The 27227-nt window shown below is 34.2% G+C and overlaps 2 protein-coding genes across 7 annotated transcripts in view; both read right to left on the bottom strand.

The window, feature by feature from the left end:
• The window catches only part of LOC128895077 (glutamate receptor 1), a 609208-nt gene that overhangs the window by 121589 nt on the left and 460392 nt on the right, over positions 1–27227 (bottom strand). The gene's annotated exons all lie outside the window — the stretch shown is intronic.
• Positions 1562–26535, bottom strand: LOC128895088 (facilitated trehalose transporter Tret1-like). Of its 4 annotated transcripts, none has more exons than XM_054157359.1 (7): positions 21414–21779; positions 19175–19334; positions 18863–19066; positions 7168–7341; positions 6703–7071; positions 4115–4863; positions 1562–2327 (listed from the first exon to the last, which is right to left on the bottom strand). In XM_054157359.1, exons 4-7 carry the CDS (start codon positions 7211–7213, stop codon positions 2178–2180), a joined length of 1314 nt encoding a protein of 437 aa, XP_054013334.1. In that variant the 5' UTR covers positions 7214–7341; positions 18863–19066; positions 19175–19334; positions 21414–21779; the 3' UTR covers positions 1562–2177. The 4 variants fall into 4 exon arrangements, with proteins under 4 accessions (XP_054013334.1, XP_054013330.1, XP_054013332.1 ...); XM_054157355.1 differs by having other exon boundaries at positions 4115–4917; positions 21414–21776; XM_054157357.1 differs by having other exon boundaries at positions 4115–4917; positions 19179–19334; positions 21414–21776.

Genomic DNA, 27227 nt, shown 5'->3' with positions numbered 1-27227 from the left:
TGATTACGAAATTCTTTGTGTATTAAATGAATGTATGAAGAGAGTCATACAAGTATTATATTCAGATTGTTGGCTTAGGATAAATGTTATGGACTCTTCATCAGTAAAAAAAATACATTGTACTTGAACAAACTGGACAACAATGTTTGTATTCGTACAGTGGATACCAAACAATCAGTATTTTGGTAGTCAATATTTCGTTGTACCATGATTATGATTAATACCATCTTATAATTTTAAAATACCTTAAACAACTATTTGTTATACTCCATTTCTACAGTTGTATTGAATTGTTACGTTTCAGAAAATCTTGCATTAATCAAGAACTTAATTGGTATAGTGCATGTATTCATTGACAAGCCTCGATTAACATTGTGTTTTGAAACTATGGTGTCGTTCGAAGTCAAGTTAACCCACTCAATCCCAGGCAAATTTAAAGCGTTTTGCCTTTGGGCGCCACAATTTAATACATATATGTAATCTAGGTTATTATTTTGATAATAAAAAGTGATATTAAATTTGATGTTATAAAAGGAAAATGTATAATCTTCTTTTGCAATAACTCTTGACTCAAGCTATAAACTTTTTCCTTGAATAATTGCAATTAATTTCAACTACGAGACATATCATAGTTGGCAAAAAATAGGAGGCACTAATACTTCTGTAACTCAAGGTATGCATGTTGTATAAATTATTTTATGATGTTGGTATTTACATTCCCGGAATGCAGTTCTTTTCTGAGATTCAATTGGAGAATGCTATTTAAAAAATGTATAGTTTTTCTAATTTTATTACAAGCTTAATACTATACCGACGGAACGTGAATAGGTACTACTCATATGAAGCTTACAATAAAGACTAGAAATGTATATTTTGAAACGTAAGCAAGTTGGATCTAAACAGATAAATACGTTACCAGTAAAAAAATTCCAAAGTTGATTTTCTTCTACTACTCTGGCTCAGGTAATGTCTTTAACTGTCGACGATTTATATAACTCCTAACACAATATATGCTCTAAATACAAATACTGATACCTGTATGTCTAAACAAAGAAGTTTAACATTCAAGCTGTAGATAAAACCAAAAAGAAAAAGAATTCTATAATATAAACGTGAAATTCGACTATGAGTCTCGTTACCTTTGTTAAAAAATTTCCAATTTACTCCAAAATTGAATCGAAAGACATGCGAATTGATGTTAGATATTCTTAACATTAAATTGTGACGTAATGCTGCAAAGATTCAGTAAATTGTTGCGAGCCGGAGGGGGCGGCTGCGTAGCCGGGGTTTTTCTATCGGAATATGGTTTTGTTAATGGCTTGACCAGTGTTGTTAGATAACACTGGGTGCCTTGAGGAAGTAGACGCGGAGACGAACCTACGTATGGCTAACGTAGGGAGCTCCAGGAGGTTGGTTATGGAGGACGAACCCACGTATGGCTAATGTGGGGAACCGCAGGAAATGTTAGTATTAAGCCTCGTAACAGTTTTTGATATACCTCGAGCGGCAAAGGTACACTTTAGTGGGTACTGGACTGGGTATTATAATTGATCAACACTAATTAAAAATGATTATACATATATTCTGATATGCACCGGAACTTACAATTGTTATAAGAGTAATTGTCGCGGCGTACTAATGGTAATCTAAATTGTTACAAATATGAACTGAGTTAAAAGTATAGTTTCGATTCCGCGAAGCAAGAATCTAATCCTTCTCGGTTTTCACGAACGCGAGCAAACGGGGGACGACTACAACGATAAATAATGCCTAACAGTAGACTACGTACTGTATGGTTAAGATTTTGCTCGAAGGGGACTTGAACCCGATCTCACTAAGTTCCTCGTGTAGAAATATCGTAAGAGCACGCACAGACGTGTACAAAATCCTTTCTAAACTTTGACTAGACCCGATATGCCTTCGTCGTCACTCTTCTTATACTCAAAAATCATAGGCCAAGGGGTGGCGGGGAAGTACATTGCATGATTCCGAGGGACTACGCTCTTGCTTCGTGTTGGTCCCGAAACTTCTATGCCTACGTGAAGAATACCGGATGCGCACATCTGACTCCAAATAAGGAAATTTAGAACGGGAAGGTAACAAAATAAATGCACAAATTCTTTTAGGTTCAAATTGTATTTCATTAAATATTTTGGGATTCTGTGTCGAGGAAACTGTCAGCGTTTTCTACGCAATTCTATCTGTATCTCCTCCAAGGTCTTTCCTTCCGTCTCAGGCACGTATCGATAGATCAAAATCCACATGATGAATGTAATCGCAGTGAACACTGTTATAGGCAAATACGTTCCGTACGATTCTTGCAGTACCTACGAATAAGATAAAACTTTCACATTATTGTAAGCTTTATCACACATTCGACGTAGATATTTCCCCCCTTCCCCCCAACGGATTATTACAACGCGAAAAGTAACAATTGAACATCGATATTTTCAGCCAAAAATAATAACACGGTTTATGTTGTCGTGGATTATTACAGCTTGCGTAATAACAATTGAATTATACATTTCATTGTTATTAATTCGTATACTTTGAGCTCTTAATTTAATTCGAATAATCGTTCATCGCGATTATTCAATTATTCCTGTTTGTACTGCTGAAATAAAATATAGCAACTTAATATCTGTATAAATTGTTCGATAAAGTCATTTCTTGTAGTAAATTATTTTAAGATTTGAAGGTTAGGAGTATTATTTACTTATAATTAGACTGCAGATGTTCATGCTAATTCAAATTTTGGGTAATTATAAAGAATAGGTACATCCTCTCCGATTTCGATGATTTTTAAATATGTTGTAGAAATCAACATTGTGAATAACTTTCTCCTATACATATAACTGTCGCTCGGCCTTAGTTTCCGAGATATTTGCAAAATATCATTGCTCAAACGCATACACACACGCTGTCACAGACGCGTAGCTATACGCAATATTCATTGTTGTAGCAGCAATGGTATTTGGCAAATATCTCGGAAACTAAGGCCGAGCGACTATTGTATAGGAAAAAGTTGTTCAAAATGTTGATTTCTACAACATATTTAAAAATCATCGAAATCGGTGAGAATGTACCTGTTCTCTATAATTACCAAATTTTGTTATACATGAATGAAATATGGAAACTTAAATGAAAATATATTTTTCCTTTTAAATGTTGTAATGTATATTTTATTTGTTATATTTCATGAAATTAAGCATTTATTCACATCCTTGTATATTTTTGTGTATTTACACTTGTTATTAATGCATAAATGTTTGTAGTCTAACTATAATCTTAGTATGATTAATATTATGCATGAGAAAATTATTTTCCAGTATTGGGAAATATTTTGTAACGTTTTAATTTGTCATCTTTGATCTGGTACTCAGATAAGAGGCTGTAGATTAACCAGTCCTATTAATTTGTTTAATTTTGAGAATTAGAAACGTTTGCAATTCTATTTCGGGACTTTTCGGTAGTTTATGCAAATATTAATATTGAAATTTCAAAAATTAAGCGATTATCAGAAATATTTGTTCATTTAATGCTTCTCTTTATCGTCGTTTGATGTACAACTATGTTATAGTTAACGTCTGTAAGAAATAAATTATTCTGAATTTATACATAGATTCGCGTTAACAAAATCGCGATGATATACACCTTCGCATGATACTTAATTTAGAACATCAGCTTATGTTAAAACATCTGCGACAAAGTTTTAGATATTCTCTTAAATATATAAATTTCAATATCTACGTCTGTTATAAAAAATATAGATTTGTAAACCACACAGTAGTATCTAAAAGAAGCTAAAAAACATTTTGTGTTGTCCAAAACGGACAAATAAAAAGAATCCCTCAAAGTTTAAATCGAATACTGAATAATAATAAAATGAGTAAAAATATTTTCTTTTCCACGTGCTTAAGATACGTTCTGCACAATTTTCGTCATTAACTTTAAAAAGGAAAAAAAATCCCTCATCCCCGCACGATCATCAGCAGGCGTTGAAAATTTCGACTCGCAAACCGAGGACGCGTCTCGCATCGACCTAAATCACATCGACGCTCGCGAATCGTTCCCGTGGCGCAAGTGCGTCATTAGCAGCCATGCAGAAACCTACCTGATAGAATTTCACGACGGTGGTCGTAGCGACGGCGTAATAAAGGGAGCAGATTATAGCCGCGAGCACCTTAACGTCGACGTGAAAGATCTCGCCCACGTAGGCGATGGGCACAGGGTTCAGCGCCAGGCCGTAACTGAACACATAAATCACCAGGCACACCGTGGGCATCCATCGGAGCTTGGAGACGTCGTGGCCGCCCGCGAGGAGCCCGAAGAAGATCGCGAGCGTCGCCAGCGACAGCAAGCAGACGGGCGTCGAGAACAGAAGCAGCAATCTCTTTCCAAGAATCCTCACCAGCATCACGCAGACGGTGCCCGCGAGCACGACCGTGCACCCGGTCATTACTATGCTGACGTTCGTCGAGATATCGAAGCCAGCTTCCTCGAATATGAACGACTGATAAGCCAAAAGCGGTGCCGCGCCGGTTAAGCACATCGCGCTCATAACGATCATCGCGATACGAAAGGATCTCAGATTCTCTCGCCTGACCAGCGCCTTCTTCAACGACCCGTGGAAAGTCGTCTTCGTTGTGGGCTCCTCCGTGGCGACTATCCTTTTGATCTCCTCCAGCTCCTCCACAACGTCGTCCTTGCCAAGAGTCCATTTAAGCGTCCTCTCCGCGGACGTCAGCTTGTTCTTCTTGGTTAGGAACACGGAGGTTTCGGGTAGCCAGATAAACGTCACGAGGAAGATGATAGGGATCGAGACGGCGATCATGGACATCGTGAAACGACTCACCCATAGACCTACCGCGTACGATATCATCATTCCCGTGTTTAAGAGGACCGTCATCAGTGTACCTGTATAACTCGATTTACTTATTTCTATTATCTTGTGTTTCGTTTTTTTTTTTTTTTTTTTTGTTATTGTTATTGTTGGAAGTTGTTTAGGGTTAGTCGGTCAGATGCGTGTTATTTGACTGATATGGATCGCTAAAGTTACACATTCGTACAAATGTATGAAACAAATGCTAAATGGTTTAAAAATGGAATAAAATTTGATTTGAGAATTTGTTGTAGGTGGTAATGTAGAATGAATATTAGTTCTTTTATTTTAAATGGAACTATCTGTTCTTTATGATAAATTTAAAAGGGTAATAAGTATTAAAATAAATCAGTTCAAGAGTATCTGATCTAGAACTGATAGTTTTTAAAGTATTATGCCGTACAAGTTTTAAAATCAACCAAAATTTATAATAATACATTTGTAGTTAATTGAATATCTGCAAAAAGTAGTAGTTTCATATTCAGAACCTTGTCAAGTTATACAAATTTATTCATACAAAAATACACAGTACTCATAAAAATGCGTGTGTCAATATTGTAAAAGTAACATACTGACTCGAAAACATAGTACTTCATATAAAAAGCACAAAGTGACTTTAGAAATAATTCCCCTTTTCCCAGAATTTCATTCTTGAGAAACAAAGATGCTATATTCCAGTTCATTCGAATCATCAGACTGCATTTTATTGGATTAATGCGAAATTCCAAATTTCAAAAGAGAGGCGTTGTTTATCCGTGGGTGTCGAAAAAGTAGCCACGAACGAATTCAATAGAATAAAATTTCTATAGAGAGATAAATACGGTCCGAATAAATTTAGTGAAATGAAAGGTGCCAGTCGGCGTGAAGCACCATTTTCACCAGTGCAAACAATAATGAAAGGAGTAAAAGAATAGATCGACACTTTGCAATGTTGAAAATGATCTCTGCGTGAATTTTCCACAGCTCATATTGAATTGTGAGTTATATCAGGTAAATAGATTCCATTGAGTGTTTACTCGAAACGTATTTATTCGGTGTTAAAGTAATAAATTTTAATGATGAAATATTAGTTGTGTTAGTTGTTGTTTTCTGATTTATTTATGTTAGTTGTTATTTACTTAAACCATCGCGCATCGTGTCCCATTGTGTGAGTGCCATTTTGTCATTATGTATGAATCAATAGAATGAAGATTGAGAACTATTGGGTTAGATTAATTATAAGAAGGGCTGAGACTGTTGGTATAACTTAATATTTCAGTGCGTGTATAGAATATCAAAATAAAATTGCGATTAGTATGTAACGTTGAAGAAAGATCATTATTGGACTTCCAGAATGACAGAGTAAAAGATTTATACTTTGTAACACGTCATGTGGTTGCATAACCTATATAGGGTGCCCCAAGATGTTTGGACACATTGGCAATGAAAAAAATTGCCAAGATGTAATATTTCTGACATTTACTGACAGACTGATACGTATTTCCTATGTGTTCAGACTTTAGGGATATCTTATATAATTTTCATGCTCCAGTTATTTATTTTCCTAATTTTATGAAAAGAACCTTACCTACACATTGAAACGTAAAGTAGAATTTTTCTACTGTATTATTCAGAAAGTCGAATAATTTTAGAAACATGATTATATATAATACAATAAATACTTCAATATTCAAGTATTTCAATTGAATATTTAAAAGCAGAACAATTCGACGAGAAGTCTCAGAAATAAAAAGAAAAGAAACAGAAGCAGTTAAATTAAAAAAAAAAAGACAGCTAAAAGAAAAAGTTGAATTAAAGGAAGAAGCATAATATAATCGTACCTAACGGCCCACGTGACCTTTTGCTGCTAACCTCGCCAAGGTACATGGGCAACACGGTGTACGTTACTCCGCATCCAATTCCAGCCAACATTCGACCAACGTAAAGTAGAAAAACGGAGTTTGCATTACCGATGAGAAGCCAGCTGGCGATCTTTGGTATCGTCGCGAACAGCAGCGTCCCCTTACGACCGAACTTATCCATCAGTAGAAAAGGTACGATCGAGCCTAGACCAACTCCAACATACATCAAATTCACCACCCAGACAACCGTGTCGGTGGACACGTCCAAAGGATCCTCTTTTCCGAATTTTGGTATGATCGGAGTGCTCCATCCTTCGTGCATTCCACTGTCGATGATCAGAAGATTGCCTGAACGTGCCAATCCCACAACGTTCGAATTAATTCATTAACTCCTCGTCCATTGATCGAACAACTTTTTTGTCACCGAAGACAACAGGTACTTACAGACTATCCCGATGAGTATTTGCCGTAGTATTCCAAGATTGAACATTTTTTTATCGTTTATTCTTTCTAGGTTTTGGAGTTGAGAGACCTCGATGCGACGGATTGAAATTAACGTTGGAATGTGTATTCGAGTGTGGACGAATGGATTTCATTGGTTCGAACGATAAAAGTGCTCTGGAATGCGTAAACAAATTGTTTATTCTCGGTTGCTTGGGCAGTTCACGAGAGTTGTTGAAATAATTAGTTTCAGTTGTGTACAAGAGAATAATATCAGATGTACGCGATAAATATCAAGTACCATATGAAAAATGCTTGAGCATTAATTAAAGGGAACATGGTATCCGTTGGTAATTTAAGCGAAACCAAAATATTGATTTATATACGTATACTTTTTCAATTTATATTGAGATCCTCTTTCGAATAACACACTTTAAATGGAATGAAATAGAAGCCTGTTTGATAATTTAATTTGTATATGATGTAGTATTAAAAAGTGTATGCTGTATAGTAAAAATACAATATAGAGTAAGAAAGTATATAAGAATGTAAAATATAAGAAAAGACCTACAAATATTTGGTGAGTAAATAAATATTAATTCTTAGGATTAAAAATATGGAATTTACATTTCAACTAATTGATGATATAACTATGTTTGGATTGACTATAAATGAACTCTTATGAAACTTTCATGTACATAATTCACAAGCATGATTGTTATAACAATTGTACTCAGAAATCTCAGTTCATAAAATTTCGTCTTTACAAATATTTCTCAATTTATTAAGGAAATATTCAGTTGAATTTTCCTCCAATCTTCTTGAATTTTTAACATACACGTGACTCGATGAAAGAATACATTCGATGATTGAAATAATTTCCATTTAAAGTTCAAAAATAATTCTGGAAAATAACGAAGAGAAACACATTACACAAGAATTTTCTTAATTATTTTTGAATTTCAAATAGCTATTAATCTAGACCTTCCGTTTACCAAGGCCTGAAAGTCCCAGATTTGAAACGTTTTAAATAAAACATTTGATAACCCTTCAAAACATTATTAGCTAGGCACAATTATTAAAAGATAAAAAATTCTTGATTGATCTTGGTTTTCTACGATATAAGGAGTATTAACGCATCACCTATGTGTTTCCATTTTGTTAAGGTCTCAAAATCATTGGTATCGTCGCGAACAGCAGCGTCCCCTTACGACCGAACTTATCCATCAGTAGAAAAGGTACGATCGAGCCTAGACCAACTCCAACATACATCAAATTCACCACCCATTCAAAATAATTTGTTGTCTAGAGTTACAGAATTCTATGTATTTAAATAAATATTCATGAGTGAGTTTGCAGTGCTCAACTTTGTTTTTTAATTGGTTTACAATTTATTCGAAAAACATATCCGTTTACTCATTTGAATAAATCAAATCGGAATACGTCAGATCGCGAATGCTTGGCCAGGTGCGAGAGTAAGTATCGTAAATGCGCGGTATGTGTCGAAACGATTCCGGTTTAGTCTGGCGCGGAGATAACGGAAATAAAGCCAACTAAGATACCAACAGGATTCCGTGATACGTATCCTTTAACCAGGGGTGGGCGCAATACGACGGCGCGTACGAGCATGGAAACGGCTTTGCACGCTTGTTTCCGCGCATCGAGTACTTGGTTTCGCTTTGCGACGTTCGATCCTCTGTTACGACTCTACGGTTTATGGCTGACTGTGCGTCGCATAGTGTGCGATGCACGCGTTATTAGGCGACAGGAAATGAACCCTGTGTTCACGCAAGGATTTATCAACGGGACGTCTCGGGCCCCTCTGCTCATTCTCTTTTTAATCCCCCACGCTTTTGTCGTTTCGAAGCTGAAAAGAAAAATTCCTTTCCTTTCACATTCTCTTAAACTATCAACCCATAAAAATATTGTGCTGCAAAAATTATACGAGACTACTTGAATATGGTCCTTGTTTTTTACGATATGTATTTTTGGTTTAGATGATACGTATATTTGGTTTTTACTCTTTTTTACTAGGAAATCATAAATTTTTTTTATAATAATACTTGAAATAAATGAAGGAATTGATTGTCGTTTTACACTCAGAAGATTATTTATATATTTTGTAACAGAAAACCGGCGTTATCTGTTACAAGACGGAGAATCGCTTCGCTACATAGAATAAGATTAATTACACACATCGAACGTTTACCGAGTCGCCGGCCGCGGCAACCGCGTTCCCACGCTACGTAACCGTCGGTGACAAAAACTAACAACAGTCGCGGACGTAAACACTGGCTGCCGGTGCCAGACAGCGTCGATAAACAATATCTAACGGCAATTTCGACACACCGACAAACACATACCATCTCGGCAAAGCGGCCGAAATGAGTATATAAGGTGGCTCGTCGAACATCGAAATCAGATATCCCCGCGGTGTAGAACCGCAAAGACGCCGACCAGAGTTCCTCGCGAAGCTGTTTTCTCCTTACCGATCCGACTGCGTGAAGAGTTTTCCCTTCTCGCGCAGATCGCTCCTACCGTATACAAGCGCATGAAGAGTGCTCTCTTTTCGTGCGACTTGCATCCCGACCGATCCGACTGCGTGAAGAGTTCCCCTTCTCGTGCAGGTCGTTCCTACCGATTCGATTGCACGAAGAGTTCTCCGTTCTCGTGCATTTGCTTCCCCACCGAGATCCCCACCGACATGGCGCGGTTTAATTATTTTTGTAGCCATGGTTAAGGAATCAAGGAAATGAATTCTAGGCAGACAAAGGTTTATTGTGAGGAACATGGTTATACAGAGGATTGGGAATGGATAATTGTAACAGGAATTCAGAATGACGGAAGTATATAAAAGAGCATAATACAATTTCCCATTTTACAATATTTTACAATTTTCAATCTTTGAAGTAGAAGAATCATTCTGTACTCTCCCGCTCGTAATTGGTGTCCAGGTATTATCGCCGAACTCTCTAAAAACGAACGGGCGTCCAGAAATAACCTCCCCCTAGCTCTAACTGGGATGTCCACGAGTAGCTCTGTTCTCTCCTACTCAACAGGCGTCCAGGTATTATCGCCGAACTCTCCTTGTCGAGTAGGCGACCAGGAACATACTCCCGTCCTCTCCCTGGGATGGTCACAAGCAGCTCTGTTCTCTCCCATTCGACATGCGTCCAGGTATTATCGCCGAACTCTCCTGCCGGAGTCCCTAAGCCGAGATCCGAGAGCGGCCGATGGTCTTACCTCGTCCTCTTTCCCGGAATGGCAAATAGACCGAATGCCTCTACGAGCTCTCAATTTATATCGCATGGTTGCTATCCGCGGCTGCGGTTGTCAATAGTCGCGTCGTTAGGCGAGAAGGTTCGCGAGTTCGTGGTCCGTGCCTCGCGTCTCGCACCGCGCGGCGGCCACCCTCTTATGCTCTAGAAGTTTCGTACGCTCGCTTTTCGTATTTCTTGAATTTCGTATGCTACATTTTTAGTTTTAAGTTTTGTTCTAGATTTAAGTGGTGTATCGTGTAAATTTGGACTCCAGCGAAAGCTGGGAAATAAATAACTAGATCCTAGGAAATCGTGCCCAGCGCTTTGTATCACCGAGGAACCCACTCCCCTCTACCAAACATCGAGAGTGAGTCGAGGTGGTGCAATTGCACCTAGCGCCCAAGAAACCATCAATGACGAGGAGGGACGTGTCGTCCTTGAGAATCCACGTCACAATTTATATATTATTGCATCATGTAAGTATCATCTTACATATATTTTTAATGAAAACAACATATTTTAACATACTCATTTAAAAATATAGATGCTAACACATGTATATCAAAAACAAATTAATTTTATAAAGACCAAAGAATTAATTCTTCAAGTGTCATAGTCTCCTAATATGTTCTGTTTTCTCCTTAATATATCAACAGTGTTACGCTAATACTGTTTTATAATATGTTCGATACAAAAGGCAATAAACAAATTCTCGAGAATAAAGAAAACAGAATTAAGTAAAAATAACTCGACTTTAAAAATTCCTAACCATTTGCATCCAAATTCAAAAAATGCATAAGGTAGATATGCAACTCTTCTTACGAACAATTGCATATCGCACACGTCCGCGTAGAGTATCATATCACTGACCCTACCAGGCCTTATATTACTGAAAAAGTGTGCCACCGCATCACGGGAGTTTTTTGCCCGCGTAACTTTTTCATTTCACGCGACAGCGTGCCCAGATGCCGGCGGAAACGTTTTGCGTGAAATTCACTTATGCCAGCTTTTGGACGCAGACACGCTTCGGGGTCTCGGTTGTGTCGCAAAGCGACAGTTTATGGCCGGGGTTATGCTACACGTGTTATTAAGAGACAGAAGCTGACCCAGACGAGTCCTTTAACCCGGATTTAGTATCTTCCCTATGCTCGTTCATTTTCATCGCGCCAATTTACGTACATCCGGTTGTCATCGCGTTTCCCGACGATGAACGCGTAAAACTTTTCAATCTTCATTAATTTTTTGTTAGTAGTATAAATTAGTCGAAACTATAATTTTAATTTTCGAATTTTTTCTACAATTTTGTATCTAACCAAGTGCTCGCCAAGTTGACAACCATTGAAACTGAATGTAACCATTGAACTGTCTTGTAATTGTTTATTTAACGGAAAATTGTTAATGAAATTCTTATAATTAGTACTTCTATTTACTATCTTGAGAATGGACTTTTGAAAATTGTACAAGTTTTCTGAAGCTGTAAGTTTCGTTTCCTTGTATTCGCATTGTATGTTACACTTATATATATTTTTATCATAATTATCCTTGAAATTACATCAACCCTTACTGATTGCATCCGATACGATTTGTATCGACGCAGATTAATTACAGTTTTTTAGATATGTATTCATCTCTGGTAGAAACTGAGATTTCAAATGGATCTCGCTTTTAATTATTCAGAATTGCGTTGATCAAATTTCTCAAGCGTATCGACACGAGATTTCTCTTAATGGTTCATGCGCAACCTCCTGATCTTAATTACAAAATTTAATGTTCTCGTATTTCAAACGTATGTAAAATAATTTAACGTGCAATATGCATATTTTTTTAACGATTTACTCAATAATCACGATTTATAAATTTTTTGCAGAAATGTTATAAATCACGTTAAATTCAAACATTCCTATATATAAGGGTTGATTATATCTATGAAATAATAAACTAGAATTTGTTTTTCTGTGAATAAAAATAATTTGGCGTTTTATTATAGTTAGTTACGTTATTTACATTATTTACATTAATTACATCTTATCTGTGAACAAATAAACAACAATTAAAATTTATTATTATTATTATTATAATTATTTTGTTCACCGACTTTCTCGATTTAACCAATCTATATTATTTAATCCTTTTATTTATGCACGTGTCAATTACATAACATCTCTTTTTCCTCTTAATTGCTTTTAATTATGCCCTCTAATGAGTGTAATTCAAAGGCCACGCGGAGCGCGGCAATTTCAAATTAAAGAGAATATATTCTCTTTACATATACATATAAAGAAGTCACTTTGGATACATTTTCGGGCTTCCTATTCCAATTATGTCAATTGTTAGTCTTTCGTAATCAATGTAGTCTACATATTTCTGTCTACTATTCTTTGAACTTAATCATAGCGTGATCTATTCCCAAATATCTCGTAAAGCATTTATTTTGTTTCCCCCAGAATCGAAATATAACCTGCTTGATTCACTTATACTTGAAGTAAACATTGTTTAGTAATTTATATCTTCTTATTCTGATTGTATGCTCCAATGTATAATACAAAAGATTTTGGTTTTGGTTGTATTGGTAAAAGGTAAACTTTTAACAGACTTAGTGATTTGTTATCCACTTGTACCCTCCGTAACTCTTAGTCTCTTCAAAATTTTAATTATCACAGGACGGAGGATATCGATAGATCTCTGCTTGAGATCGAGGTGTATCGATCCTTAATCTCGTATTCGCATGGATTATCTAGGTAAACTTCTTGCCTCCAGATAATCTCGAGCCGAGCGGAAAACGATAACACGTAATTACAGCCAGTGCCTAATCGTTACGCAACGTTCAAGAAATGCCTCACGATACAATTACGCTGATTCATAGGTAATGCAAACAATGCACCTTTCATAATTCTGTAATCATACGCCAAGGCAAGGTGAATGTAAGTTCGTTACCTAGAGTCTAGACTTTAAATGATACTTCATATTAGATTAAACAATCATTGGATCAGGCTTGTTATATAATTAAAGTGAATGCCAATAATACAATAAGAATAGTCTTGAATGATGTATGATGCTTGTGTAAACTATTTGTTGTAGCCTTCCTTTGCGTATACTGTAAAATCAATATGAAAGTTAAATGGTATTCCTTTATATATATGTATCTATACTTTACAATTTTATTATTTCTAACAATAAATACTGTGATAAATATTTGGTTACGTAGTTTTCAATTATCTCAAATCAAAATTTTAGTCTCGTAAAAATATTCATAAAATTTAGTGTGACAGTCTACACCGTGTTAATGATTCTTTTCGATTTTGATTTAATTTACTACAGTCAATACGAAAAATTTGTCTTAACTGATCCGCTACATTCAGCTTGTATTGCAGGGTTTCTGTAGTTTTTCGAACTTTAAAGAAACATCGTCCGAAGGGAAATTACTCTCGGTCGAAGACGAAAACAAGGGGAAGATTCGAGTAGGTTGCTACTTCGTTTCCGGTTCTGCGATTTATTAATCGAAATTCGTGCTCGCGTAGCTTGCTTTCGCGCACGCCAGAGCGCGCGGAACGTCAGATAACTCGGGTATAATAATTCAAGCACTCGTCCGTGTGGGATTTTCTTTCGTAACTAAATATTCGCCGAGGAAAAACACCGTCATAAATTATTTTGCGTATCCACGTCGGGAGGGAACTTCAGTGGAAAAATACAATCCCGAAGGATTGCGTTTTCCAACATGTAGCAAAAACTGAGATTCTCGTATGGGGGAAAATGGATACTCGGTGTCCCATAAAAGGCGATTGTAACCTCGAGTCTGCATTCAGTCCACGTAAAGAATGAAAAAAAGGAGCTCATATGAATCCTACATATTTCTAAAGTCACGTAGCCAGGGTTAGGTCCTTCTTAGGCTAGAGACTTCTTCTATAGATATAACTTCTGGATAACAAATAGAAGATGAACGATTTTGTTTGAACGATCCTTCGTTGTGAGTAATGGGGAACTAATAGATCCAGATATAAGATATATAATAAGATATAATAATCCAGATACAAGAATGAATGATAGATTTTAAGATTATAAGATAAATCATGAGAAATTGTTCTTTGTATTCATGAGTATGCTTTAAATTCACCTGAAGTTCCATTTAAATCGGAATTTTTTAGTACAAAAGTTTCTCTTGTTTGAGATTTTTTCCAAAAAAAGATCTTTATATATACACTTTGTAAATTTCATACTGTGCATTTCTAAAAAAAACTTCAAAAGCTTCTCTTGGTTCACAATTTCTCCGAAAATAGTACACTCCAGATATATGCACTTTGTAAATTTCACACTGTACATTTCTAAAAAAACGTACTCGAATATTAAAGAACAATTAATGGAACATATTTTAACAGAATGCCAAAAATACGAAAAAGAAAGTAGAAACCTAAATCTATCAAGAACTATCCAACTACAACATCACAGTTTCAAAAGAAGTAGAAATCATCCTTATTTCCAACAAAAACCGTCACACAGTCAAAGGGTTAACAAGGAGTACATCTTACTGGTTCGATTTTCATACCCGATTTTTTTCAGGTCGCGAATAAGTTGCTCCCCCAGGTTCACGAATTGGCGAACACTTGTTGCCAACGTGAAAACCACACGAGCCATCCACTGCAAAGCTGAACCGTGTGAAACGGATAACGAGAAAATTTGATTCGCTGCGCGAGCCTGAAATTGGCTTCGTTATTCGTTGATTCGTTAACCGGTACCCGTTTTGCGAGTTTGGCCGGGTAACGGAGTGCAGTTAAGTTTTGCGAAACGTTAAAACAGATCGTCGTAATATTTATCGCCGTTCATTTTTATATTTTACGAGCAGATAGGAGATTCATTTTACAGAGACACTTGACCCGTTCACGTCATTACAGAAACTTAACGTGAAATTTTCACGAATACTTAAGAAGGTGCTCTCTTATTCTTTTCTTTTTAGAGAATTCGAGATAATGATTATATATTTTTTTCAGGCAAATCAATTGACGTAAACTTTAAAAATTTGGAAGGTATGTTTCTTTATAAATGTATGGATAATATTTTGTTAAATTTACAACTGTCATGTTCAATTTGTTTTGAAGTCCCAACCTTTAGTTCAAAGGTTTATATTACAATAAATAATCACATCTCAGGTCGATTAATTTATCTAAACAAATGCTATCTTATTATGGATTAAAATGTATAAGGACCAATTTAAAAACACGAATTTGTTTAAAAAATGTTTATGTACTATATATAAAGTCCCTCTTTGTACGAAATATTTGATGTAAAAACAATTTTTTGATATCTTAATCCCTTCATGAGATATTTGACTATTCCGATTTAATCGAAACACCATGCATAACACATCACATTTGCTTAAAGTAAATCTATTTAACTACATATATGATTGATTTTTCTTTTAAACTCTTACTAATTAATACTTACTAATTCTATCAATCGTTACATTTGTGAAATAATATCTCAATAGAGTCAAATATAATCACAATATCATATAATAAATTTTAATGATAAAAATAAAATTGTACACAAATTGCTTTGAAAATAAATTGGAAATGTTTGATATTATTATCATTCATTGTTATACCTTGTAAAAGAATATAAAATTATCGTCTCAGACCAATTAAATTGGATTTCATAATTGTAAAAGACAACGGTGGTTCTTATTACTCGACGAATCAAAAATGTTAAACAGGTGAAACAATTATATATCTCAGGTGACTCATTGTCAGCATAAGAAACGCATTTAAAACCTATTCTATGCCACGAAAATTAAAATAACCGCACAGATTTCTCATTTCTTATTCCTATTTCACAGTCAACATAAAAAGTCTACATGGTTATTGTCGGAACAGCTGTAAAAAGACAGTCATGAACCCATTTTAATAGAAGTTCAATTTCTGTAACCGTGTCCACCACATTCCATGTTCAGTCTTATCTGCTCGTGTCGCAAACACGTTAAAGTTTCTCGGATACTGTTCGACAATCGACAGTTTTGTATTGAGATCAACCGAGCAACGCGAGTATCTTTGTCCGATAAATGTTATAAAAACATCTTAAATAATTACTTTTGTGTTGAATCAATTTAAATCTTTATTGTTTCGCAAACGTATGTTTTTTCAGTTGAAATCCAAATTAAACAAGCATGAGTTCTTAGTTTATATTTAAATTAAAGAAACATCTTTTCATTTGCGAATTCAAATTGAAACAGCATGACTTTGTTTTCAAATTAAAATTGAACGAGTACGTGTTTATTTTAATACTCAACAAGCATAATTGTTTTAAAATATTGATATTCAAATATTGATATCTATATTAATATACATTTCTACACATATTTATAGACAATATTTACACTGGACATATTCTGGAAATATCAACAAAGAAGAAATAGTCACGTTTGTCTCTATATAATGCAATATATTACCCTGGAAAGGATGGAAAACGACGAACAACTATCTATAATTACGAATACCTACAAAACATGATATCTTAAAAAGAATTATGAAACAACAATAACTGAAAACTACTGATATATTTCAACGATCGATACATCTATCGTAAAATCTAACTCCTAAAAAAAAAAAGTGTGATTGATTAAGATTGAGATTAAGATACGATGACTCAACTATAAAGGCGAGAGGAATTCAACCGTTTCTTCTGTATACAATGAAAGGTTAATCGAAGAATCGCAATTAGGTAAATATCATCAAGGTTACGTGCTTGTAATAGTGTTACCGCGATCGATGTGACGATAATACCATGATTTGCGTGATCGACGATAACGACAAGGTGAATACTTCGGGATCAGTCGCATAGCAATAATAAAAAGTGATGTCTCGCGTTGGAGTAAATATTGAAACTGCAGCGGCTGATGATAGGATTACTGGAAATCGTAGCAGTTGCGATTAATTTGATATTTAGCATACCACCTGGCGCTTCCCATTTTTCTCTTTCCGACAACAGGGGAACCGATCGACCCATCGAAACAACAGGTGAAACTGTACGGTTCGTTGAATCGTTATCGTGCACGGTCACGCTTTCGATCAGCTCTAGCTTTCTGTCAACACGACATCACGGTGCGGAATAAGTGGACAAAATTCAATATTAGAACATATCACAAGGTGAGGCAGATTTCTATCATAGCAAACGTGTGTCAGCGTGGAAATTGTTATAAATAATCATGTATCAAACATTCGTATCCATAATACAATCTTTATCTTTAAATAAACATCCAGACAAAACGGCAAAAAATATCCTGTGTTCTCAACATATTTGGATACATTATTTGTTATATTTTAAGAAACTTATATGTTTTCTTGCAAGTACTTGCAACGTTCGGTTTTACATCATTTTTAATAAGGAATCGTACTGTTGGTGTAGGGTCGCAATTGGTAGTTAAAAATTCTGATTTAATTGATTTATGGATTATTATAAAAATTATTTCTCACATCCTTGGTCAAAACGAAGCATATTTTGTTAAATCACATATAGGAGCAACTTCTATTATTTATGAGAAAAAAATTCCTGAAGAATACGAAGTATGGATTACTAAAGGGACAATTTTACAATATTACATCATTTTCCTGTATGATAATCATAAACTCATACATACCGTTGGATTCAGAATTTAAAAAAACGTTTTTACTGATTCTAAAATAAATTAAAATTTTCAAAAATTTCGAAAGGGGGGGGGTAATTTAAAAAAACAATTTTTGTTTTTAATTTGTTGGTATTGGTTTACAGAGCTCTAAAAACAGTGTAATGTTTTTTTTGAGATTTTGACATTTTTTTGAAATCTCTAATCGTTTCTCCCTCGTTAATTTCTCCCTCAAAACGCAAAAGTCGCACGTACTGAGGATGGTGTAATTCATAAGAAGGTCCCTCAAACAAGTATACAAAGTTTCATCAAAGTCGGGGTTTGTTAATTTTGTGTTAAATTTATTAATTTTGTTGTGATTTTATTAATGTTTATGGTTAATTTTAATTTTTTTGTGAATAAATAGCAATGTATTTATATTAGTAATGAAATTTTGATTTTTGTCCACAATTTTGTTATTTGTCCGCACTGTGCGACACTTCAAAATAGAGAGCAGAGTGTTCTACAAGATGCTAACTTAATAACGGTGCTAAGCATTTTTCAAGTATGGATTTATGAAATTTAGTTTAACGCTTGGTGTGTTAAATAAGTTTATTAAGTGTTGAAAAAATGTGAGAAACTAAGATCGTTTAAAAATTTGTCTCGATTAGAGATGGTAGAATAAAGTACGATTTTATTTTATATGTGAAATTTAATTCTCTTTTAAATTTATTATATTTTCGAAAATCAAAACTTACGAAATTAATGTATATGTGTCATGCATAATTTATTGATTGATGAGTAAATACTAGATACTATATATAAAATTTGCTGAATTATAGGTTCTTACCATTTGACTATCACCATTTGCGTTATACTGTGTCATCAAAAATTATTGAGCAATTGTTTTGTGTCCTAAAATCAACTTTGAACTTGTAACCTCGATTTTTAGTACGAGCACGAATAAAATAAGTGACTCCACCGAGCTATAGAGAGTCCCAATGGACCACTGGTATCTCTAATGGGAGAATTATGAAGAGATCTATCTATATATCTAAGTAAATGAAAATGAAAAGTTATGAACAGCAAGAATTAAATGAATGTATATAGTGTTATAGTCAAGTTATATGACTCCACTCGCTTATAAATAAAACTCACTCACTCACTCAGTCCAGGAAACAAGGGACGATTTCTCTCTCGCAGATAAAAAGTATCAGCAACGAAATGCGACATATTCCTTACGTAGAACTGAAGAACATTTGTATAAAGTTTTCATTAAAATCGGTGTCCGACAGCTTGCGATGCTCCCTTGTCACTGGAACCTGTTAAACGGTGAGAATAATTGAGACGCAAGGTGAAATACGACGAACGTATTGCCGATGTTGAATTTATCTGTGGAGTATTTGCCCACGTTTCATGGCGCAGTCTGTACATGACATTGCGTTATCGTCGGGGCCGACCATTTCGAAAAAGAAAAGTATGGGAACACCGGATACCAATCACGCTACTGTGTCGGTACCAAATCGAACACATCGAGAGACAAGACTTTTCATTTTTGTTGAAATACAAAGCGAAACCTCTTGGACAAATCGAACAACTCGCGTCACTGATTAATGCAACACTCTTGGGATGGCAATTTCGCGCGCGAATTCTCAGCTGTCAATGAAATACTGAAAGGTTACATTGTTTTATGAGTAGGTTATTTTCCTGAAACATCTTCATACGTAGCTCTGTTGCGATCGTGCCAATGTTTAACAAATGTCAAGTGTTCCCTTTGATAAAATTCCCTTTGATACAACTTTATCATATTGTGTCCATTGCATTTAATTTAAACTGGTAGGAAGCTAAGTCTAGATGAAATCACAATCATAAATGAGGTCGTGAATGAAAAAAGTTTAAGAAGCTGTGCTGTATATTAATTTGTTAATATTAGGGTGACATTAATTTGTTACATAATATTACTAGGTTTATCAACAATATTCTTGATTTTCTCAAATTGAGCATTGTAAGTGTATAATCAAGAAAACAGATACCAAATTTCGAAAGGTAAACATTACAAATTATATTAATAACGCAAGAAAAATGAGACTGATATTCAATTATGTTCCCTTCGAAACCAAGGAAAATTTGTTCAATTAATTTGGTGTAACTAAAAATAAATGTGCAATTAGTTATACAAATATACATATGTACTTATCATAAGCATCACGCCCTGTATATAAGGCAATAAATTTAACAATCTATCGCGAAGAGTTGTAAAATTGGGACATCTCGCAATTCACAATCTGTGACTTGTTCTCGATTCCTAGACTAGAGGTTTATAGGAAAAGTACATTAAAGCACTAAGTAGACGTGCGATAAGTTTATCTAAGAGCGACAAAAGTGTAACATAATATATAACACAATAACAATTATGCGTACGCAAAATTGATATTTTCAATAACCTATAGCTGACACCAAAATCAACAGTAAGATAAAACAATGAATTATTTAAATAACGAACTTCTTGCTTTTTAAACGTATAAGTATATATGTTGCTCGTTTCTTTCAAAACAAATATCAAATATAGTATTTGAAAAATGTAATCTGAACAAGCATTTAATGGAAATGTGTTGATCCTTAATTTAGGTAATTTTCAGTACTGAAAAGTAGATTGTTAATACCTAGAATTATATAACTACAAAAATTAAACAAAAATTACAAAATATATAAATTATTACTGCTACAAAAATTGCACAAAAATCATCAATCAACTTTCGTTTATTAAAAAGAATTTAAATTAAGTAATACAATATAATCTAATATAATGATACTTTGATCATTGTTTATATCATGTCTTTCACGATACTTGATTTGAAAATGACGAGCAGCGTATACACTTACATTTCCAAAAGGTGAAATATTTATTTTATAAACGATGTAATTTCGTAGCTTACTTTTGTCATCGTTTATCATCTTGAAATTGATCGAAAATACTGTACTATTTGCATAATTGAAATCTCCTCGATATCCATGGAGTAGTAGGATTTATACAAAGCAATTCATAAAACTGACTATGTTTACAAACACGTCATCCATAGCAATACTTTATAAGTCAATCCCAATTTCATATCCTACTCGTGTTAGTATTACGATCATCTAAGTATCTCACACATTTCAACAAATCAATCCAAGATAAACGCAGAGTTTAGAAATTCAGAAAAATCGATACCAATATATTAAAATGTCTCTAAACGAAAAGACTTCGAGTCAAAATGTATCCCAACTCTAATATAATTGCAATCAATAATAAAATCTATCTCCAAAGACCCTCATCTTTTCTTTCATTACCGAATGCAACCAAGAGCTCACTAAACGAATTTCCAGGTAATCGAGGACCCAAGAAAGAAAAATTAATTTACCAACGTGGAACGACTACCAAAACGTCGCGATCGACCGAAGACACTCGAGCCACTATTCCTAGATGGAACAACTTCCGAGACAAGATTCTTCTTTCGCCGAATCTTCTACGATTCCCAGCGAGTTCCTTTCACTTTTTCGATTCGAACATTCCGGGGGAACAGCAGAAACTTTTTTCGTTGGTCCAGCCACGTATGGCAACGAAGACGAACCGAAAGGCTTGTTCTCCGCACGTTTGGTCGATCTGCGTCCGACTCGTCAGAGTTTCCTCAGCCGAGAATGGTCGCAGCAGGTATCTGTACGCGCGAGAGTCTCAGGAAGAGACGATCGAATGCTCTTGGCGAGAGACAGAGTCGATCTCATCCTCGAAGACGCGAAGAAGGAAACTGAACTCGGCCGCGATACACGGGGACACGGGAAACTCGCGGCGATTTTATCGGTGTCCCACTCCCGTTCCAGCTTTTATGAAGTACGACGACACGGTCCGACGACGCTAATTACTTTTCCGTGTACCCCGCGGATCGAACCCTTCCCTCATTGTTCGTTCGCTGGTTGGAGAGGCGACGACTGGCGGGTTGCGCAAATGGAGAACAGGAAAAGACAGGGCCTCGGGCTAGAGGGGGAAATTTTTGGCATTGGAAGGTCGTGGATTGCTTCGTGAAACCTCACATTTGCTATATTCTCTTCAAGGACAAATTATTTTGTATATAATGGACTAAAATTCTAACCAATGTTGGCCTGTGACGTCTAACAATTTTGTAACAATATTTCTGTATTATCATTAGAGAATTTAACCCTTTAAGTGCCAAGGTGCGATATATCGCTGCTCGAAGCTGTAAGTGCTATAACTCATTAAAAAATCAATTTTGCTTTACGAAAACAATGTCAATATCTAATGCACATAGATTTACTTGTGTAAAAAAAAGACATCCACGCATTGTGTTCAAAGAGCACAATTGTATGTGAACGGTTATTTCAAAATCATATGTTTATGTATAACAATTATAAATAAAGAAACAATAACTGAAAAGATTCATTTTAACAGACAATAAATTATGTTTATTCAAAAACAAAATTCAAGTTTAAGTTTTTCTAAAGATATTTTCTTTATACAAATTTATTTTTTGTTAAACCTATAACGTATTCTTTTTATTTTTTTAGTAATAATGGAAGTTTAACACGTTTTTAGTATTGTTTAAAAATTTCATGAACCTTAAAATAAAATTGACCGAAATATACATTTTTGTTTACAATCATGCATTTGTTAAAAATTTTCTGACATTTCTCGGATATGACCATGGAACAAAATCCTGTTTCCTTATTTCTACAGCTATTTATAAAGTTATTTATAAAGATATCGTGATATAATAATAACATGTTACTGGAAAGATAATCCATTACAAAAATCGATAAGAAAAATATTTAATATTCCTAAAATATTCGATTTCGAACCGTTTTTAGCATAAACTATATCTCCGCGTTGCAAGGTTGTATTATTACTAGACTGCGGATCTTTATGTATTTATACGAAATTTGAATGCGCAAGAACCTACGAAATGCAAACAATATGCAAGAACATAAAAAAGATTGAAAGTTGTTAGATATGTCCGAGGGCAGTGAACAAGACCAGTTACGTTAATAACTATTTATTATAAAATAAATATATGAAAATATAATTATGCGAACCGTGTAAAACCATCACCGCGTGCTACGCGGAATCGATACGATACTATTGTAGAACAAAAGAACAAGGATCGACAGTGACGTGTCGAAACGGTCGAAACGGTGGAGGCGATCGCAGTGACGTACTAAGAAAGATTGTGCCCGTTCTAACAAAAGTAAAATTCATATTATAATATTTGCAGAATAAAATAAATTCCTATTTAGGTTCAATTTTTGTAGGCATGTTCGCGAAGATTTTATTTTGCATAAAGATCCGCAGTCTAATCATCACAATCTTGCAAAAAGCTGTTTTTCCATAATAGTTTCTCTTTAAAGAATTCGTACTTAACACTATCCATAAACAATATAAACCGAACGATCTTTTCAACGTTTCAAAACCAATTACAAGAATAATTGAGAATCTCGATCTCGATGTCGATCTTCTGTTTATACCGAGTTCAAGCCTAACTTCAAGCTTCCCCTTAGTAAACGTAGTTATCTATACATTCTTCACTTGGTGACTTCACAATGTCTATTCGTAGTTACACAAACTTCCGCGAATTCTGTATAATCTGGATGGAGGAATGAATATAATAATACGAAAGTGGTTTAAGTAGAAGCATTATTATTCGTTAAAACAATGAAACTGGCCACTGTTTGTTTGTTTGCTTTTCCTTTTTCAACGATGTTTTAATCGTGAGCGACGAGAGTGCCGTGGAAACCGGTTTACCGTGTGAATATATCTGGGAAATCCCTCCACTCGAAGAAACGGAAGGCTGAATTGTTCGACGGCTCGCATTTAACTGACGTTAAAAATGCCCCGCGGTTGATTGCGGTTGTTGATTAATCCAGACAGGTTGTACCATTATTAAACGCGAACAATCGGAAAGAGTTAATTGGCATTTTGTAATTCAATGTACGAATCGTTAACGAGAAAATGTTTACGAATTCGGGGATTGCGAGCTGAAATAATTGTGCGGTTGAATAAGGTGATGTTTTAACTTCGTCTGAAATATCGATATGTGTTCGTACGCTTAGTTTATAATATGTCAGTAATTAATGCAGTGATTATTTTGTCAACGATTGAATGATTATTTTTTCGAAGAGAAAATTATCGTTTTGATTGATTACTGTGTTCTTGGAAGAATACCGCGTGGCTCAGACTAGTACAGGTTCCTAGACTTCACAGTATTATGTTAATCAAGTCAATTTATTATTCATTAATTAAATATCATACAATTAGTTACACAAACATTTTTTTATTATCATTCCTACGACAATTCTCGTGTATAATTTATGATAATAAATAAAAAATCTAAGATTTTCGAATTGAACAACAACAGAAAAATATTCCATCATGGAATTTCCAATTCCATGATGGAATATTTTTCTACCCTGTTTTTCCCCCGTTTTGTGATATATCGTCAGTATAAAAAAATGCGTTAAATAGGAAAATCATAATACTTGGAACTGAGTTAACGCAAAATGAGTACAAAAACTCATAAATGCATCTAAGAACAACTAGGTGTTGGAAACTTACGTAAGTTGCAATGTTTATACGTAAGCGTCGAATTGTTGGTACATGAACTAAGAATGTAATTTAAAATTAATAAATGTATATGTTGTTGATAGTGTAGACAAAATTAAATATTTAATAAATGGTAAATTAAAACTAATTTTCCTTCGTGACACAATTGAGAGTATAATAGAATTTAAGCAAAAATATTAGGTAAATTGATTGATAATTTGTGCAAAATTAAACGCAATAGATGTATTATTTTAATGACACTTTCGTGGATTTGCCTCTCAATTGGTTTCTGAAAATCATTTAAAAATATAAATCTAATCGTTCTCAGCATCGTAATTCCGCCAAACAAGAATTTCAATGTAATTTAATATATACATTTACAATAATATTTTATCGTAGTAATATTATATTTATATTCGGACAACAGCTATGTTACGTAAAAATACTGATTTTACATTATTTTCTTCGTTAATAGTATTATTATATTCATATCCAGAATAATATTTGTCGCCAGTTCGTAAAACTGTATAAAGTTTTGAAAAAATTGATCAACGTGAAATGATGTTTAACAATATTTTCATTAAAAATGCTAGTGCATTGTTAAACGAAACATTACGCTCAAACAGAAGTTATTAAATATCGAAGGTTCGCACAATTTGATCATTGTGTAAAATGAAAAATACAATTATCAAATAGAAACATTTCATAACGTTTGCCATTACTAATTGATTCCTCTACTCGATGACAGTATTTTTATGGCACACTTCCATCACATGAATAATACTAATCTACTGTTCTAAATTATTTGTGAGAACTGACTTACAGAATATTATCGTTATACCTTATTATTGTTGGAACCGTGGACTTAAGCTCTTCGAGGTAATACAGTGGGTGTAGAAAGTATTCGTACACCGATTAATTTCCAAAGAAACTGTGTAAAATTGTAATTAATTAACTTATTTTTTATACACAATGACATTCTACATATTCTCGGAAATCTCTAGAATAGATAGATTACAAAAAAAAATAGCTATTTATGTAAGTTGCAAAATTAACAAAAAAAAAAAAAAAAAAAAAAAAAAAACAATCGATAGAAATGTTGAAGTAATAAGTATTCGCACAACTGTTTAAAAGTACTTTACTGGAAATTTGATGTTTTCTAATTCGTACGAAGCAATAAACTAATGTGTTTATGTTACAAACTCTACTGTAAATAGTTCGTCATAAGAATTGTACAAATACTTATTGCTTCTATACTTTTATCCACTTTTCGCATTTTTTTGTTAATTTCACAAATTATATTAACTAGTAAATGTTGTTTGGACTATATCTATCTTAGAGACTTCCAAGAATATGTAAAATATCATTGATTATAAAAGAAGAAGTTAGAAGCTACAATTTTACACAAAAGTTTTTTGGGAAATTGATCGGTGTATGAATACATTCTACACCCACTGTATATTCAAATCTTACACAAATTTTTAAACAGTTAAACGTGGAAAATGGTGTCGTTTAAGTATTATATTTTATTTCTAAAATCCAAAGACCCAAAGCTCTTTTTGGAAAACTGTTGATTATACAAGTGTTTTTAATATTTCTTTATATTATACCAAAGACTTAAAATAATTGATCGAAATGAGTATTCTTATTCTTATACCTACTACGACATATTTCGATGGCATTGTATTCCAAACCACAGTTTCTGCTAATTTCACTGATATTATTCATCGAAATAACCTCATTTCTCCATTTCAAATCGAAAATTGAGAATTGCGTCCACGCTTCTCGCACGAAAAATAAATCCTTGATTGATATTTCATTTGTTCGCGATCATTTCAATAATAACTTCCGACACCATCATTCGACGCACGCCTGACTAGTCAATTATCACTTGCATAATATTATCGTGCTGTTTATCTCTTGGTGGGCAAGAGTCTACTGAAAAGCACGTCGAAAAAGTAAACCAAACGTGGCAGAGAGGTAACTCGATAACCTTGAGCAGTAAGTTCCTGAAGAATCGAGAGTGGTAGAAACACGTTTTGTAGGTCTCTAAATTCGTGGCGCATGCGCTGATGAGCCAAAGTTCGAAGCAGCTAAAAGGTTACATCATACTGGTGATTTTTAAAAATCGATAAATTTCTTTTCTATGCGAAATAATGATTTGATTCTTTAAAAAAAAAATACCATTAACAATTACTAAATCAAAAATATGGAACACCAGCTTTTGTTTGTTATATGTGACCAACCCATTATAAAGTTCGCAATTTAATCATTCTTTTTTATTGTATTGCATTTCAATTTGATTTAATTCTGCTATTGTTTCAACAATTTTAATAACGCCAATATTGACCTTCAAATTGAAAGTCGGCACAACGAGTATAGGTGCATATGAGAAAATGCGAAGAAAATTTTCTTTGAGTTAAATTTTGTTACCAGAAGTCAATCAGAATTCAAAGAATACTTAGTACAGCTATTTTCACTGCTATTATCTGTTATATAATATATGACTTATAATTTCTTCTTTCATTTAAGTCAATTCTCAAGGTGTTGAAAATAAGTTCCCAAAAATCAACTTTTCTTGTAAATGCATTAATCCTACATATCTGGAATTTTGAAAATTGTTTAC

The sequence above is a fragment of the Hylaeus anthracinus genome, unplaced genomic scaffold (assembly GCF_026225885.1).
Source record: "Hylaeus anthracinus isolate JK02 unplaced genomic scaffold, UHH_iyHylAnth1.0_haploid 4, whole genome shotgun sequence".
In the NCBI taxonomy this organism is placed as follows: Eukaryota; Metazoa; Arthropoda; class Insecta; order Hymenoptera; family Colletidae; genus Hylaeus; species Hylaeus anthracinus.
This window is presented reverse-complemented; position numbering and strand designations above follow the sequence as displayed.